This window comes from Octopus bimaculoides, chromosome 8 (assembly GCF_046866305.1).
Source record: "Octopus bimaculoides isolate indiv1 chromosome 8, ASM4686630v1, whole genome shotgun sequence".
In the NCBI taxonomy this organism is placed as follows: domain Eukaryota; kingdom Metazoa; phylum Mollusca; class Cephalopoda; order Octopoda; family Octopodidae; genus Octopus; species Octopus bimaculoides.
In genome coordinates, this window is record NC_142935.1 from 60403622 (window position 1) to 60422048 (window position 18427).

General features: G+C 35.2%; 1 protein-coding gene across 5 annotated transcripts in view; it reads right to left on the reverse strand.

Annotated features, from left to right (window-relative positions):
- Positions 1–8794: 8794 nt before the first annotated feature.
- LOC149134423 (neprilysin-2-like) overlaps positions 8795–18427 on the reverse strand; it is a 332072-nt gene continuing 322439 nt past the window's right edge. For all 5 annotated transcript variants that reach the window (XM_089356560.1, XM_089356561.1, XM_089356563.1 and 2 more), the window contains one exon: positions 8795–14613. In XM_089356560.1, the coding sequence (XP_089212686.1) occupies positions 14490–14613 (124 nt within the window). In that variant the 3' untranslated portion in view covers positions 8795–14489. The remainder of the gene's footprint in view (positions 14614–18427) is intronic.

The window sequence follows — 18427 nt, forward strand, 5'->3', positions numbered from 1 at the left end:
TTCTAATTGATGTTTCAATACCAGCAGATGACAACGTTTCTCTAAAAGAAATGGAAAAACTTTCAAAATACAAAGACCTGGAAATAGAGATAACTCGAATGTGGAATCTAAAAACAGAAACAATTCCTATCATAGTAGGTGCCTTAGGTATAATAAAAAAATATTCAGACAAATACATAACAAAAACACCAGGACTTACAAATATATATAACATACAGAAAATTGCACTACTGGGTACTGCACACATTCTACGCAAAACACTTTCAATACAGTAAACATAAGAGCACCACAGCAAACCACAGCACATACCCAAGGCGCACAGAGCTGCGCTCGGTAGTGAAGTGAAAGCACGTTATAAAAATAAAACTACTGAATAATAATAATAATAATAATAATAATAATAATAATAATAATAATAATAATAATAAACTGAGCAAATATAAAGATCTTGAAATAGAAATTAGCAAAATGTGGAATCTGAAGACGAAATCAATACCTATTGTCATAGGTGCCCTGGGAATGACAGCGAAACGGGCTGATTACTACCTAGCTCAGATACCAGGAAACCCCAAAATGGCTGAAGTTCAAAAGATAGTGCTCATGGGAACTGCCCATATCCTACGTAAAATACTGTCTATGTGATCTCAAATTTTAAAGCAAACACATAATTTTCTTATGGTTTCTTAAACATTCACTTGAACAAAACTGTACAAATCCAAATATATGGTACCCTAGGCATAACACCTACATGAACTTCTAACTTGTTGTCTCTTGAGGTCTCTGGGTGAGACTTGGATCCAACCTGTACAAATGCAAAACAAAAGTCAAACATAAAATAATAATAATAATAATAATAATAATAATAATAATAATAATAATAATAATAATAATATTAATAATAATAATAATAATAATAATAATAATAATAATAATAATAATAAATGCCCAAATGCAGTACCAGGCAGTGGCTCTCATGGCTTCTGATCTTAATTGATTGGAAGTGTTATCATGTACGTTGTTTTGTCTTGGTATAAAAGATGGGCTACAGCAAATATTCTGCTTAATACCACATATTTGCTTGTCAGTTGTTTGACCTTAACCAGTTGAGCATATCCCTTAGTGGCTGATGATATGTGCATCTCTGATCACGAGTAGAAGTAGTGGGTGCATCATAGCCATGTGTTGAGAGAGTTCTTTGGAGTTTGAATAATTCACCTTTGGAAACATGGGTGTTTTGCTCAACATCCTTAAACAAACGTTATTCAGGGATCTTTTGAGCGGGATGGGCTACTCGACCTGAAAAAAAATCTAACTGGGCCCCACCTGCGAGGTCATGCGCTGTTTATCTTGATTTGAGATCACCATATCGTGCACATATGGTTGTGATGCATGTGCCTGGTGTACCCTTATTAGACGGGTAGTCATGATGGGTATATTGGGCTTTGTATGTTTTACCCCAGTGTCACTTTGATGGCATGCATTGTTCTCTCACTCAATAATAATAATAATAATAATAATAATAATAATAATAATAATAATAATCATATTATTATTATTATTATTATTATTATTATTATTATTATTATTATTATTATTATTATTATGTTGTTGTTTTTTTCTTCTTTCTTCAAATTTTCTTCCATTTCTTGCCGAGTGTCTTCCGTACACTTAGGGCAGAGAAATTCATTGTATGCATTCCCAGTTTACACACGCAAATTCACAGGTAAAATATGTATTAAAAAAAAATAATAGATAAATAAATTCATGAATGGATGTTGTTTTCACAGAGATAATGCTCTTCTCGGTACACGAGTTGTTCCACTTAACACAATTTTTTGCACTTCCTGTAGGGATGGTAAGCCTGGTATCATTTTCAAATAGGTTTCAGTACCTCTTTTTTTATCATTCCTAGAGATCCTACAATCACTGGTACCGTAGTCGCCTTGAGGTGCCACATTTTTTTCAATTTCTATTAGCAAGTCTTTATATTTACTGATATTGTCAAATTCTTTCCCCGCTATATTATGATCGCAGGGAATACTCATGTCAATTAATAAACACACCTTCTTCGTCTGATCGTTTATAATAATATCCGGTTTATTAGCTTTTATAGTCTTGTCGGTATGTACGGGGAAGTCCCAGAGAATCGATATATTTTCTCCCTCTATCACAGCTTCAGGATAGTGTTTATACCATTTGTCAGCGGTTTTGATCTTATAATGCCAACATTATTATTATTATTGTTCAGTAGTCTAATTTTTATAACGTGCTTTCACTTCACTACCGAGTGCAGCTCTGTGCGCCTTGGGTATGTGCTGTGGATTGCTGTGGTGCTCTTATGTTTACTGTATTGAAAGTGTTTTGCGTAGAATGTGTGCAGTACCCAGTAGTGCAATTTTCTGTATGTTATATATATTTGTAAGTCCTGGTGTTTTTGTTATGTATTTGTTTGAATATTTTTTTTATTATACCTAAGGCACCTACTATGATAGGAATTGTTTCTGTTTTTAGATTCCACATTCGAGTTATCTCTATTTCCAGGTCTTTGTATTTTGAAAGTTTTTCCATTTCTTTTAGAGAAACCGTTGTCATCTGCTGGTATTGATACATCAATTAGAAAGCATCTTTTTTCTTCATGATCTTTGACAACTATATCTGGTCTATTTGCCTTAATTTCTCTATCTGTGTGTATTGGCATATCCCAGAGTATGGTTGTTTTCTCGTTTTCTGTGACCTTTTCTGGCTTGTGTTTATACCATCTTTTTTCTGTTGTTATTCCATAGTGTTGGCATAGCTTCCAGTGTATATAGGTCCCAGCTCTGTCGTGTCTGTGAATATATTCCTTCTTAGCCAGGACTGGGCAGCCAAAGATAATATGATTTATTGTTTCTTGTCCTATTATTATTATTATTATTATTATTATTATTATTATTATTATTATTATTACGGTTTCAAATTTTGCCACATGGGCGATTGCGAAAGAAGGGATGAATGAATTACCTAGGGCCAAGTGTTGGACTGGTACTTATTATATCGACCTCGAAAGGATCAAAGATATAGTCGTCTTCGGAGGAATTTGAAATCACAACGTAGCGACTGGCGAAATACCGCCAAGATTTTCGTCCGGCGCGCTAACGCTTCTGCTAGCTTCACACCTTCATAATAATAATAATAATAATAATAATAATAATAATAATAATAATAATAATAATGATGATAATGATGATGATAATAATAATAAATGGCCGGATGCAGTACCAGGCAGTGGCTCTCATGGCTTCTGATCTTAAGTGATTGGAAGTATTATCATGTACGTTGTTTTGTCTTGGTATAAAAAGATGGGCTACAGCAAATATTCTGCTTAATACCATAGATTTGCTTGTCAGTTGTTTGACCTTAAACAGTTAAGCATGTCCCTAGGTGGCTGACGATATGTGCATCTCTGATCATGAGCAGAAGTAGTGGGGGTGCATCATAGCCATGCGTTGACAGGAATTCTTTGGAGTTTGATCAAGGACCTGAGATGGGCTACTCGGCTACTCGACCTGAAGAAAATTCTGACTGGGCCCCACCTGCGAGGTCATGCGCTGTTTATCTTGGTATGAGATCACCACGTTGCGTACACATGCTTGTGATGCATGTGCCTGGTGTACCCTTATCAGACGGGTAGTCCCGATGGGTATACTGGGCTTCGTATATTTTACCCCAGTGTCACTTTGATGGCATGCACTGCTCTCTCACTCAATAATAATAATAATAATAATAATAATAATAATAATCATAATAATAATAATAATAATAATAATAATAATAATAATACTTTATTTCTTTATTGCCCACAAGGGGCTACACATAGAGGGGATAAAGAAGGAGATACAAAGGTATTAAGTCGATTATATCGATCCCAGTGCGTAACTGATACTTAATTTATAGAGTCCAAATGGATAAAAGGCATAGTCGACCTCGGCGTAATTTGAATTATAATACTAATACTAATACTACAACTAATAATTATTATTATTATTACACACACACACACACACACATACACACACACACACACACACACACACACACACACACACACACACACACACACAAATATATATGTATATATGAAGAGCTGGGCACAAAATAAGACAAGAACATTACTTCATATATACGTGGTACACCTTATCGTTATTTTATGTAGAATCTTTCCTTGAAATGCCAAATATTACTCCAGTTGATTTTTTTTTTGCACAATATTAATTTTAAGGGAGAAATGTTAGCATGCCGAACAAATTGCTTAGTTGTATTTTTGTCCGTCTTTACGTTTCGAGTTCACACAGCACCGGAGTGACTTTGCCTTGCATTATTTGAGTTCGATAAATAAGTAGATGAGTACAGGGTCGATATAATCGACTTAACCGCACTTCGAAATTGCTCGCCATGTACCAGTTTGAAACTTCTATTACTGCGACCCGAGGGAACTGTAATACAGGGAATAATATACGATTCACCTACCTCTTGTTGTTGGTTGTCCAGTTGTCGAAACACGTGCCCTACTCGTCTCACCTTATGTTAGGAACTGCTACTAGCAATGCCTGCTAGATCACTCCACTCACGTTCGTTCACCACGTCTGCTCCTAGGCCGATAGGAAATGATCATGGTCTTGCTGTCCTCACTTCTCCTCTCCCCTTTCCTGTTCCGGTTGGGCCCCTTACCGTTGACGTCACCGCCCTTTCTTTCCGGTTCATTTCATCCCTACACGACCCTCTGATCTCAAAGATCACCACCTCAATTCACTCCTTGTCGAAACATGTCATCTGCCCAGGCAGACAACTCATGCTCTATAATCTCCGCAGAAAGGGTGACTCGTTCTGTTCCTTTCCTACAAATTCATCGTCCTACGCAGTTTTAATATCTGAAATACCTCTTTAAAGCATAGCTTGCAGGTTGAACGTTGACCCGGCTGAGCGTTGACCCTGGATCTATTATGGGCAATGGAAAGATGTATGGAATGTTTCTATTTTGGGGATGAAGCAAGTGACTAGCGAGTGTTGTGGATTTACTGTGTTTTACATATCTAAAAGAATTGAGATGCGCAGCGTATCTCTTTTTAAAATAATAGTTGACCCTATATATATGTTTGTAGAATTGTGTAACGCGTTGAGGATGGTGCATCTATAGATTATGGTAGAACGTACGCAACGATTTTGTAGAGGACAGATGGTGTCAGTGTGGCAGTTACATGACACGAAGTAATATTGTCTAAGGAGAAGTTAGGGATGTGGATAGATTAGTCTATGTTATTATTATTATCATCATCATTATTATTATTATTATTATTATTATTATTATTATTATTGTTCATTTCTATATTTAAGAGATGAGGAAGTATGTACATTATTTACATTATTTTCATTTGACGCATATTGTCCTCATCTCGCTTGTTAAACAAACAAAATAAGGACAAATATCCGTCAAATGTAAATAAAGTTTTTCTATCGTTGTTGTTATTTATCCTATTTGTAATAGGGGTGGACGTCGAATTAGTAGTATTCTGGTTACTGTTAGTGGGATTGGTTTCCGTTCGGGGGTTCGATATTAGACTTATGTATATGTTGGGCGCTAGTGTAAACTGAGTTGTTACAATGTAAGTTTTGGTAATAGAGTGAAAGATTTCGTCTATAAGAGATTGTTATGATAGGCTCAAAGTTGAGTGGGGAGGAGTAGGATAGCTTTAAGGTAGATTTATTAAATATAGAGCAATATTTATGTCGGCGAGGGAAGTTGGAGTCCAGTATATTAAAAAATGATTAAAGCTAAGTTCTTAAGGATTAGCGAGAAAGGGTGTGTACACCATAGAATAGATTCCACTGCTTTTTGCGGGTGCTTAAGAGTAATGTTGTCTACAGTTTTAGAAATTAGAGGTGGGTAATACAACCCGTTATTGTTAGTTGTTTTAGCTTTTGACTTAGTGTGATATGTGTGCGTGTGAGGTCTAAGTGGTTTAAATTGGATTCTCTCGGGATATTTATATAATGTATGTGTGATCTGTTGTGATTCCGATAGCTGACATGTCGTTGTGATATGATTTGAGATACATGCTGCTTGAGCCTAGTATAAAAAATGTGTTTATTTGTTTTATACATCTACACGTTTATGTATTTCTTTTGCAAGATTCCTGATGTTAAATTATGTGTTGAAATAGATAATTTTTATAATTGTATATTACCAATTTTGGCCAAGTAACCACACGTACTCTATACGTAACTTGTCTTTATTATTGTTCTTTGTCTTTATTATTGTTCTTTGTCTTTTGTCTGAATTGTTTTGTACTAAATCCTGTAACCCCTTCAGTGACACTCTATCACACGTGTCTTCTCCTCTTCTGTTTAGTCAATTCTGTATCTTTTGGTGTGCATCCTTATTACGTGTGTGTTGCCTTAGTTTCTGTGTGTGTATGTGTGGGTGTGCGTAAGTGTGCATATGTCTATGTGTTTTGTTTATGTATTTTGTGTACATGAATATGGGTTTGCTTACTATACTGTTTGTGTCCATGTCATTTAGTTAGTTGTTTTTTCTTTGTTTATTTAATTATTTATTCCTTTTTCCTCGTTCCCTATTAGGTATGTGTATATACGTCTTGTATGGAGTCTATGGCTTCATATATAACTGTCTATTTTTCTTCTCTCGTTTTGTCTTTAGTCGTTACGTTTCTTAGTATAGTGGTAGGGTGTTATTGTTGCATTCATATTTTCTGTTGAAACTCGGTCTGTCTATGACGATGTGTGTGGCCTCTGTTATCTAAGTGTTGTGTCTGTCCTATGTGTTGATAATATCACAATATCTATATTATTTACTCATCCTATATGTTCTATTTGAACATGTTGGTACAGAACTGACGAGCTTTTCTCCTCCTTGAACCCCCGCCAGTGATACCGCCAGCTACCCAGCTAATATTTAATTGATTTTATAACGAAAAGGAAATAGATGCAGACATAAAAATGAAATAAGTGAAGAAGTAATTCGATATTACGTTATTTTTATTCATAACAACATGTAATATACTTCTGAGCATTGATGATTCGATGCACTTACTATATATTACAATATAATAGTATATTATGTATATATATATATATATATAAAAATAAATAAATATATATTGATAGAAAAGGTAAGACAAAAAAAAAGAAAGAGATCTCGATATTATGTAAATAGAGGAATTTATCTGTATATAATATGTGACAGATATTTGGTAGCCATGATGAAACTGAGTTTCGGATGCCGGGGCGGAAACCCACGCCGCCATCTCTTCAGTTATCTGGCTATCGAAGAATGTTATGAAAATGACCGTTAAACAAAGGGAAATTACTGTGTGGTTGACCGTTATTAAGACAAAAGAGCTATTAGAATGACCGCTAAGTGAGGGGAGGGAGTAAAAATGTCCATAGTATTCGCGTAAGCACACCAGTCCATACACATGCACACCCGCATACCTACGTACATGTGCCTATATGTATATACTCAACCACCCTCACTTGAAACAAACACATACTGGCACTATCACGCTATTAGATGTCAGAAGTGAAAGTAGTCGCTGTCTGTCTGCCTGTCTGCATGCATGCCTGTTGCTGGTCTGTCAGCCTGCTTGCCTGTCTGCCTGCATGCCTGCTGCTGGCCTGTCTGCCTGCTTGCCTGCTGAGCTATCTGTGTGTCCGTCTGTCTGTCTGTCTGCTGGTTTGAGTTGATACTTTGGCTTACTTACTGATATCTATCTACTATGTATCTATCTATCAATTATTAGAAAACACAAATTTAATATAAAAACATATTTCCTGAAATTGCAAATTATTTAAAATATAAAAATATAATTTTCAACAGAGAGAATTTATCAAAATAGAAAACAAATGAAGTTTGAAGTTAAGTTTAAAAATAAATGTGATACTTATGCTCCGTAGATACTTATACTCTGTAATGTTTCAAACGCATGGATATAGGTGTCGAATTTGTTCCAATAACTTCTGGAAGATCTCGTCCTTGAATTCGTAACGCCACATGAATTCTATTAGATGTGTTTGCAGCAAATTCCGGGTTGTCCCATTTTCTCTTTTGTTCTGGTTCTTGGCATGTTTCCATAGGCATTCGATGTGATTTGTTGTGGCAAATGTAACCGGATCAACAAAATTTATTGAATGGTTCACGGTTAAATGTCTATATCCTAGCGTGTTTAGTGTATTATATGAACGCCAGAGGTCAGAAATTATTGTTGTTCCTGGTAAAATCCGCTCTTGTATAATTTCTAAAAGGGTATCAGATGATCGATCTTCTACCGCAACTAAAAAACATCTTCTCGTATCTCTTTCTAACGCACCAAACACCCACTGCGTTTTAACCCGATGGCCAACATTATATTTTCTTCTAACAAACGCACTTTCATCTATCTCTACTATTCGGTTTGGTCCGCCTAACTTAATATTTTGCGCAATATAATACTCTGCACATACATCACGGCAGTAATTCCTCCAATCTGTTACAGCTACATTTGCTATACGACATTCCTGGCCTAAATTCTTAGCTAAATCTCCCTTAGCCCAATAATATAATATATCTATAATCTGCTCGCTTTTCAGTTTGCTATTATCTAGAAATGTTCCCTTTCTAATGGAAATCAGTTTTCTACAAGGCCTTCCACATGACCATATCATGCCATCGGACAAATTGTTTTTGGCCACTTCCCTCATGCTAGCTCCACAAGAGGGACATATTTTTTCAGTATTTAACAATCCGTATGTCTTGAGCCAGTGAATACTAGCTGCTGTTGTTGCGGTGGCGATGGCAATGTCGCGGTGATTAATTCCATTTGCACTGGGATATGTAGAAGTCATCGTGAAAAACCTGCAACTAATTTGTTCTCGTGTAGATTTCAATTTGAATTACGCGCGCTTTTGGGTGTTCGTTGGTGGGTATGATGGGTAATTCTTGTAGAATTCTTAATTCTTGTAGAATTCCGTAGAATTCCGTAGAATTTAAACAAGCGAAGGTAAGGTGGACGAGAATTTAAACAAATGAAGTTCAGTTTAAAGTTTATAAATAAATATATTTCATTCCATGTTCAGTTAAAACTTTATGAATAAATGTATTTTTGCATTATTCATTATTGTTTTTTAAAAATAAATCACATATACCCATCATACCCACCCAAAAGCGCGCGTAATTCAAATTGAAATCTACACGAGAACAAATTAGTTGCAGGTTTTTCACGATGACTTCTACATATCCCAGTGCAAATGGAATTAATCACCGCGACATTGCCATCGCCACCGCAACAACAGCAGCTAGTATTCACTGGCTCAAGACATACGGATTGTTAAATACTGAAAAAATATGTCCCTCTTGTGGAGCTAGCATGAGGGAAGTGGCCAAAAACAATTTGTCCGATGGCATGATATGGTCATGTGGAAGGCCTTGTAGAAAACTGATTTCCATTAGAAAGGGAACATTTCTAGATAATAGCAAACTGAAAAGCGAGCAGATTATAGATATATTATATTATTGGGCTAAGGGAGATTTAGCTAAGAATTTAGGCCAGGAATGTCGTATAGCAAATGTAGCTGTAACAGATTGGAGGAATTACTGCCGTGATGTATGTGCAGAGTATTATATTGCGCAAAATATTAAGTTAGGCGGACCAAACCGAATAGTAGAGATAGATGAAAGTGCGTTTGTTAGAAGAAAATATAATGTTGGCCATCGGGTTAAAACGCAGTGGGTGTTTGGTGCGTTAGAAAGAGATACGAGAAGATGTTTTTTAGTTGCGGTAGAAGATCGATCATCTGATACCCTTTTAGAAATTATACAAGAGCGGATTTTACCAGGAACAACAATAATTTCTGACCTCTGGCGTTCATATAATACACTAAACACGCTAGGATATAGACATTTAACCGTGAACCATTCAATAAATTTTGTTGATCCGGTTACATTTGCCACAACAAATCACATCGAATGCCTATGGAAACATGCCAAGAACCAGAACAAAAGAGAAAATGGGACAACCCGGAATTTGCTGCAAACACATCTAATAGAATTCATGTGGCGTTACGAATTCAAGGACGAGATCTTCCAGAAGTTATTGGAACAAATTCGACACCTATATCCATGCGTTTGAAACATTACAGAGTATAAGTATCTACGGAGCATAAGTATCACATTTATTTTTAAACTTAACTTCAAACTTCATTTGTTTTCTATTTTGATAAATTCTCTCTGTTGAAAATTATATTTTTATATTTTAAATAATTTGCAATTTCAGGAAATATGTTTTTATATTAAATTTGTGTTTTCTAATAATTGATAGATAGATACATAGTAGATAGATATCAGTAAGTAAGCCAAAGTATCAACTCAAACCAGCAGACAGACAGACAGACGGACACACAGATAGCTCAGCAGGCAAGCAGGCAGACAGGCCAGCAGCAGGCATGCAGGCAGACAGGCAAGCAGGCTGACAGAGCAGCAACAGGCATGCAGGCAGACAGGCAGACAGACAGCGACTACTTTCACTTCTGACATCTAATAGCGTGATAGTGCCCACATACTCACTCACACATTGGCCAAGAAAAAAAAATTCCATTTGTTTAACGGCCATTTTCATAGCATTCTTCGATGACTCGACTACTGCCGCCCAGCATCATAAAATCGAAGTTTTATCATGGCTGTCGAATAATTTTCACATATTATTTACAGATATATATATATATATATATATATATATATATATATATATATATATATATATATATATATATATATATATATATATATGACAATGAAAATCATAAGATTGAATAAAACAATAATTGGAGATAAAGAAAATAAGAGTATAGGAAAGAATAACAATTTGAACTCATATAGTCAAGTTCATTTTCAAGAAAACAGATTTATGAATATATTAGTTATAATAGGTGTATTTTCGTTCGGAATGCCTGATAGTGAAGCCAAGGTAAACTGATTCTACGTAGACATTTGATTATATGTATTTGATTTTATGTCAATTCAAACATACTACCTAGCACTACATCATTCCACCATAGAAATTGCTGACAGATGAATGCTTGTACACGTGCGCGCGAATGCACATACACACACACACACACACACACACACACACATGAAAACAAAATGAAAAAGTTGTAGGGGGCTTTACGATGAATAAAGAGAAAAAATATAACATATTTATCAAAATAGGCTGTTGTTGATTTTATCCGCCGTTTAGACATACTATAACGGCAGGGAATATAAACTGAATTAAATGAATGTTTCATAAAAGTAATTTTGAAAGTTGCCATAGTTTCCTTTACTGCAATCCTTAAAATATTTTAATTAAGCTTTTCTTACTCTATGATATGATTCACTTTCGCAAAAATAGTGTAAATGTTATCCTATTTGAAATCCTGATAAAGGACTCAAACATACTTTCTGACTTTGTGTTTGAAATATATTTCAACATATACACATACACACACGCAGACCCCTCGCAGACGCGCGCGCGCGCGCAGAGACACACATACGTATATATATGTGTGTGTATATATATATATATATATATATATATATATATATATATATATATATATATATATATATAAGTGTGTGTGTGTGTGTGTGTGTGTTCCACCCCTCACCGCACATCGATTGGACAACCGATGCTGTTGTATTTAAGTCCCCGATAGAGACTGATATAACAAGTACTGGGTTTACAAAGAATAAGTCTTGCGGGGCGACTTGTTCGACTAAAGTGGGTGAAAAACAAAACGCACCCAAATGTCGCTCTCCTTATCGGGTTCTTCGCCCCTACTAGCATATAGTATGACGTCAGACAGCAAATTTCAAATTATTGTAAGAAACAGAAAAGAGCTATGATATACAATGCTTATTGAACATACACGCCTTTCACAAAAATGACAAAATATTTACGTAATACAATTAAACCTTGGGAGAGGCATTATGCCGGTAATAAACACACGCACTGGTTCAGTCCTTTATTAATTTATATATTTTTTATTAAATTATTTCATTGCACTCTTGCAATTTATTCAGTAACTTGTCTCTCCACTTCCATTTATTTTGAATGTATGATTTGGCGTTGTTTTGGCGTTGTTTTGAAACTGTTTGGTATGAGCATGTGAGTGTGTGCAAGCTCGTATGTGTGCACGCTCATATATTGGCACGCACTTATGTGTTCGTGCTTATATGTAAGTATGTGCGTCCACATGTGTGTTTGTAACAATTTCGTTTATATCAGATTAGATAGAGACTTTTTTTTTTAAATTTAAATTTATATTCCGCATCATATGTGTGAACAACATATGCAAACATGGGCCATTGTAAGGCCCTCATCTACGTGTATTTGGTGTTCAAAATTGGTTGCGTTTCAGTTATGAGGACCGACTCCTGTATTTGCCGCAACGATGCGCCACCGGAGTGTCTAGACAGGATTTCTATGCTAATTCTGTCCAGTACACCACCATGTTGTTCTTTGGCATGCTGGTAGAGCACCGAGGTTTGTTATTTTTATTATTATAGTCCCTCCAATGTTCGTTTACACGCTCAGCCAAACTTCTTGCAGTTTCACCTATGTATGTCGTGTTTCTGTTTTTAAACTCACCATCCATACAGCTTATTTTGTAGACCACATTTCTGGCATTGCAGTTGGCACCAGGACTATATTTGCACACAATGCAACTCTTCTCAATACACCTTGTTCTTCTGAAGGGATTTATTACCGGCATAATGCCTCTCCCCAGGTTTAATTGTATTTCTTTCAACGCACGTATCTACACCAAGAATCTTGCACACGAAATACACATACGAAATATAATTTACGTAATAGTTGTAGATAAATTGTTTTCCTTCACTTCACCTAATTAATGCCCCACTATAAATGCAGCAACAGATATTATAGCTGCAAATATATGCATTTTTTCATACTGTAGTGTAAATTTTCATTGATACAAAGAACAAATGATACAATATGCCAGGAGCGAGGCAATCCATCATATATGTGTTCCAGCACTGACTCGGCTCTTTAAAATCCAACTGATTGAGAAATAAAAGAGAGCCGATAAAAGGGAAAAAAGTATAAAACCATAAAAAGAACATACCTATAAAGAGGAAAATAACAAGAGTCTCGTAATGCGATTTAAATTAATTGTGCTGGATATCATACGGATTAGCATTACCACTGAATGTAGACGCTAAGCAAGTTAGCTTTTATGGAAAAACTATGTGTGTATAATGTAAACAAACAAATACTTGCTCGCGTATTTGAGGCGTCGAAAATGTGTATTGTGCGATACAAATAAATATATATCTCTTCCTTCTGAGAGAGTGAGATATATATGTATATATACATACAGGTATGTGTGTATGTGTGTGTGTGCGTGTGTATGTGTGTGTGTGCGTGTGTATATGTGTGTGTGTGTGTGTGAGTGTCTGTTTGTCCGCAAGCATGCTGCCAAGTTCGTATTTACTCAACAAAATAATAAAAAAAAAGTATTTGAAGCAATATTAATTATACCCGTGTTATAGTAAATGCTTTGATAATTTGTTCGAGAATATATATATATATATATATATATATATATATATATATATATATATATATATATATATATATATATATATATATATACATACATGCATATATATATATATATATTGAAAGAGAGACAGATAGATAGATAGAGAGAGAGATACGTCGTGATCTGATCAATAAGTATCCGGGCTTTTGTCATAGTAGCAAAAGTAAAGCTCGCAAAGTAAATCCGCTTGGCACACACTTCACAGGCGCGCATCTCATTTTCAAATCATGGACTGAACTGAACTGTAAATGATCTGCGTATCTTACGACAAGTCTCGGATGGTGATTTGTCGATTTTCCCTCATCGCTGCATGCAAATCTGTAATGTCTTTCTCAGTTCTGCTGATTACGGATCTCCCAGAACGTTCGCCAGCATTGACATTTTTGTTTTGGCCATTTTATAAACGTCTGAACCATTAGAACACAGGGGTACGGCTCATACACGTCCCTCAATATACTTTCTGCAACTTTGCGTAGGTCTCTAAGGAGGTATCGCCATGACAGCTTTCTTTCTCATGGTAAATGCGATGACCACACGCTACATACGTTCTTTCCAATCAGCAGAAGTGAGTTAGAACGTCAAAACTTAGTGCGCAAGACAGCGGAGTTCAAGGTCAGTCTTTGCTAAGCGGCTTCACTCTGCATGATTTAGCTTCGTTACTATGACAACAGTTCGGATAATTAATGATCAGACCTTGTATCGTGCAGACATGATTAAATTATCAATGATATTTTCTATGCTTTGGAACGATTCGATAAAAAAAAGACATAATCATTCATACGTACACATACACAACGACATTCATGAATGGTATTACATATATAGAATCTGTTTTTAGAACCACTTATAGACTTCTAGATGTTGTTTTTCATTTGTTTCGCCCACATTTCACTTTTAAAATCTGGATTCATGTTCGAACCTTTTTCACAACTGAATGCTTCGGCAAAATCCTTCGAATTCTTTAATGGAACTTGAACCCTGTAATAAATCGCGAATGTAAGATATCAGATTATATTGAATATAGAAAAGGAAAATATTTGCGCTCACCCTATTAGAAGAATCGTGTTCACATTATATAGTTATGGGATAGCAATCATTCAATTTAGGCAATTATTAAATAATCACAAGAACGCATACGTGGAATGCCCAAATTTAAAATAAAATACCTATGTCAGATACTTATGTAACTATATATTTTTGAAATGCGAATCTAAAATTGTGTCATATATATATATATATATATATATATTCACTAGTTGAACTGAAGTTACTGTTCAGTACTTGACCTGGGGTTATTGATATAATACGTAATTTAGATAAATTATTCGAGTAACAAACTAAACATAAAGAAATTATATTCCGTTTATTGTGAGAATATTTTGTGTCTTAGATTTTATACATTTGAAAAATATTTTAAAATCCTTAAACATAGTATCTGAAATGAGACTATTCATCTTATTACATATTTTAGATAAAGGAATTTACGATAGGTTAGATATAATATCATAGACGTGACACAGATGCAATCATCAGTTGGAATGATTAATTTGTTTGGCTGAAGATTTGCTGTTGCAGCAGGTTTACATAGACACTCACGCAGACTCCCAAACATTGAAGATGTGAAAACTACAAGAAAAAGAACTTCATCGGAACTAAACTGGAACACATTTGCTATTGAGTAGATTGAAGTAGTTTAAAGTGAAACCTTACTCCTGAAAAAAAAAAAAAAGTCTATCGATGCAAGAAGTGTATACCCTCGCGGGAAAAAACTATAGGGGAATTTGTTTCTCGTTTTTAAAAGCACTTGAATTTGAAAAACGTGTTGTTGTATTTAAATAGATTTATTCCCATACATACCAAACTAGTTTCAACATTTTCTATATCAATGGTACAATTATGTATAAAACATGGGTTTTTTAAACACAGTTTAAAATTACTAAGTAGATGTCGGGCAAATATTTTTAAGCGATGAAATCATCAAATGTTCACATAAAGTTTAATGAGTTTCATAGGTGTAAATAATATCAAAGTAAATATTCTGAGAATATTATAACAAACGTACATTATTGAAATTTAGAATACGTAGACATGATAGAGAAGAAAAAGGAAACGAGTAATTTGTTATTTTCATAAAAATTTCTGTCGTCGTGCGTCTAGTTCTTTTTTTCTTTGCGTACTGATCTCTTCCATTTTTACGGTTTGTTTTAGGAATCAGAAAAATATTTCATGTATATATATGGTTTTATTCAAAAGGAGGTAATTTTTGATTGGTGAGAGATTTCGTGACGTCACTTTATTTTAATAAAGAGCCTGTTTTTGTTTTGGCCATGTTTAGGGTTCTGCCCAGTTAACGTCCCTGGAGGGACTGGGGTATTAGTTTTTTGCTTACTAGTCATCAAAATTTCTGGTTGGTTGGTTCCCTTAACCCATTACCTCCCATAATTCTATTAACTGGAATCTTCGTTATGAAACTTTGATTTCTAGCATGAAACAGCCTTAGAAACACGCTGGAATGATCAAGATAACATTTTAAATAGAAATAAGCGAGATATTGGGTGAAAAATTAGCAAACCTCGTTTGAATATCAGAGAAATATACCTAATAGATATAGCAAAAAGGTTAGATATGTGTAAATAATGACAGTGAATTACGAAATTTGTAATTTTTAAGTGATCTCATAGGAGATCACTGGTAGGTAATGGGTTAAGGAGTCAGTTTTGTTCTCTGAGGGCCCAGTTCTGATTGGAGGTAAAATATCATAGTTCTAATGAAAGGTGACGTCAACAACTGGTGGTTGAGACGATGTATTCTGTTACTGTATAGTAGTTGGGTTTTTCGAATCTCTGTCGTGACCTGTTGCTAAAGTATCCAAATTATGTCTGTTGTACTTGGTTCGCTTTATTGTAGAAAAATTGAGTTTCTCTTCTTTCTCATGTGTTATTATAGGATATTTAGTTGCGATTTATATATTTTTTAATGAGCATGCTTTTCCTATGCAATCGAAATTGGGTTGAAATCTTTCCGGTGCATTGATAGAGAGGGACGATTTGGTATTTCATGTGTATGTTTCCTGGGCATTGATATAAGGGTTTGCTTATGAGAATGTTCCTGGTTGTGGTTTGCCGTTCATAAACAAAAAAATGTTGGAACGACTTTGGTATGAATGTGAATAAATCTATTTAAAACAACTACATTTTTTTCAAATTCAGCTTCATTTTCAAATCACTAGCGGCTACTGGTTTCTCCCAACAAATAAAATACATCCATAACACCAGACGTAAACAATTTATATCCCAAATCGCACCCCAAGGACATAACATTAATCACAACCACAACCAACCACCCACATATTCAAACAGACCCCACAAACACACTTATAACACTAGGGCTAAATCTAAGATGTATAAAACAGTTAGCCGCACCAAAAATATGGACAACTGCCCTCCACCTAAATACCTCGATTACAACAGGCACAGAACCCCCCAAAAAAGCGATGGCCGCTCCATCCTGTGGTACACCCCCCCATTCTCACTTAACCCTAGGAACTTAGCCAAATCTTTCTTTAAAATACTAGATTCTAACTTCCCACGACAACACAAATACCACTCTATATTCAACAGATCCACTTTAAAATTGTCGTATTCTACCACTCCTAACTTCGAATCTATTATAGCAACTTCTAATAAACATAAACTTTCGCTCTATTACCAAAACCTACGAAACCATAACTACGCTAGCACCAGCACCCGACACACACATACACCTAACACGGACATTAATATACGTTCTTCTAACAATAGCGCCCGTACACTCGAACAAAACCACAGTAGATCCCAACCCATTAATATTGTAGATAATAACAATACCAATAATAACAATGATAGGATAAATAGCCATAACAATAATTCCATTGATCTAGATTCTTACACATCCCCCAATAACATATCCTCCAATAGTAATACCTCACCCACGAACAGACGCAACCCTCAAGCCTCCTATGCTTGTAACTGTCTCTCCGGGACTATCTACCCGCTTCAAACACATTGCGTAAGATACAACGTAATATATAAATGCACCGTGAGAAATCTATTACATAACTCTACTGCTACATACATAGGTGCAACTAAAAACTTCAAACATCGTTACGCAGCCCATTTGCACTATTTTAGATATGATAAACACAGTAAATCTATAACATCACCTCAAAAGTACAAATACCCAATATACTTTAAAATGGTCCATCTTAGATTCTGGAACTCCATACCAGAGCCAGCGCTCCAACTGCAAGCTTTGCCTAAAGAAGGCGTTCCATATTTTAAAATACATTTCTCCCACTCTACTTAATCGATATAATGAAGCATTTAGCAACTGCAATCACCACTCTTTCCATACATTTAAATTTTATCACAAACAAGAATGCACAAACGATCACGCAACATAATCGCACGGCTCCCCATAGGCAACCTATTCGACCTGGCAAAAACATCCATCTTTTATCATCTTTTGAATAAACTCATTTCTTTTTCGATCCTATCACCACTATATATATATTCCCAAATCTACTTCCTCTACATTCTACTTGACAATAACACCACCACCACATACAGACTACTTGGTTACTTTCAATCCCAATTCCACCGTCTGTAAATAGGTTTAGCTATCTTTTATAATATTATACTACTAACTACCTATCCGACTCCTCTCTTCCTTTATTACTGTCCTTGGTTTGTCACCCATACCCCCACCACCTATATACTATCTCTGCGCATTCCTTCCTCCTCACTAAACCATT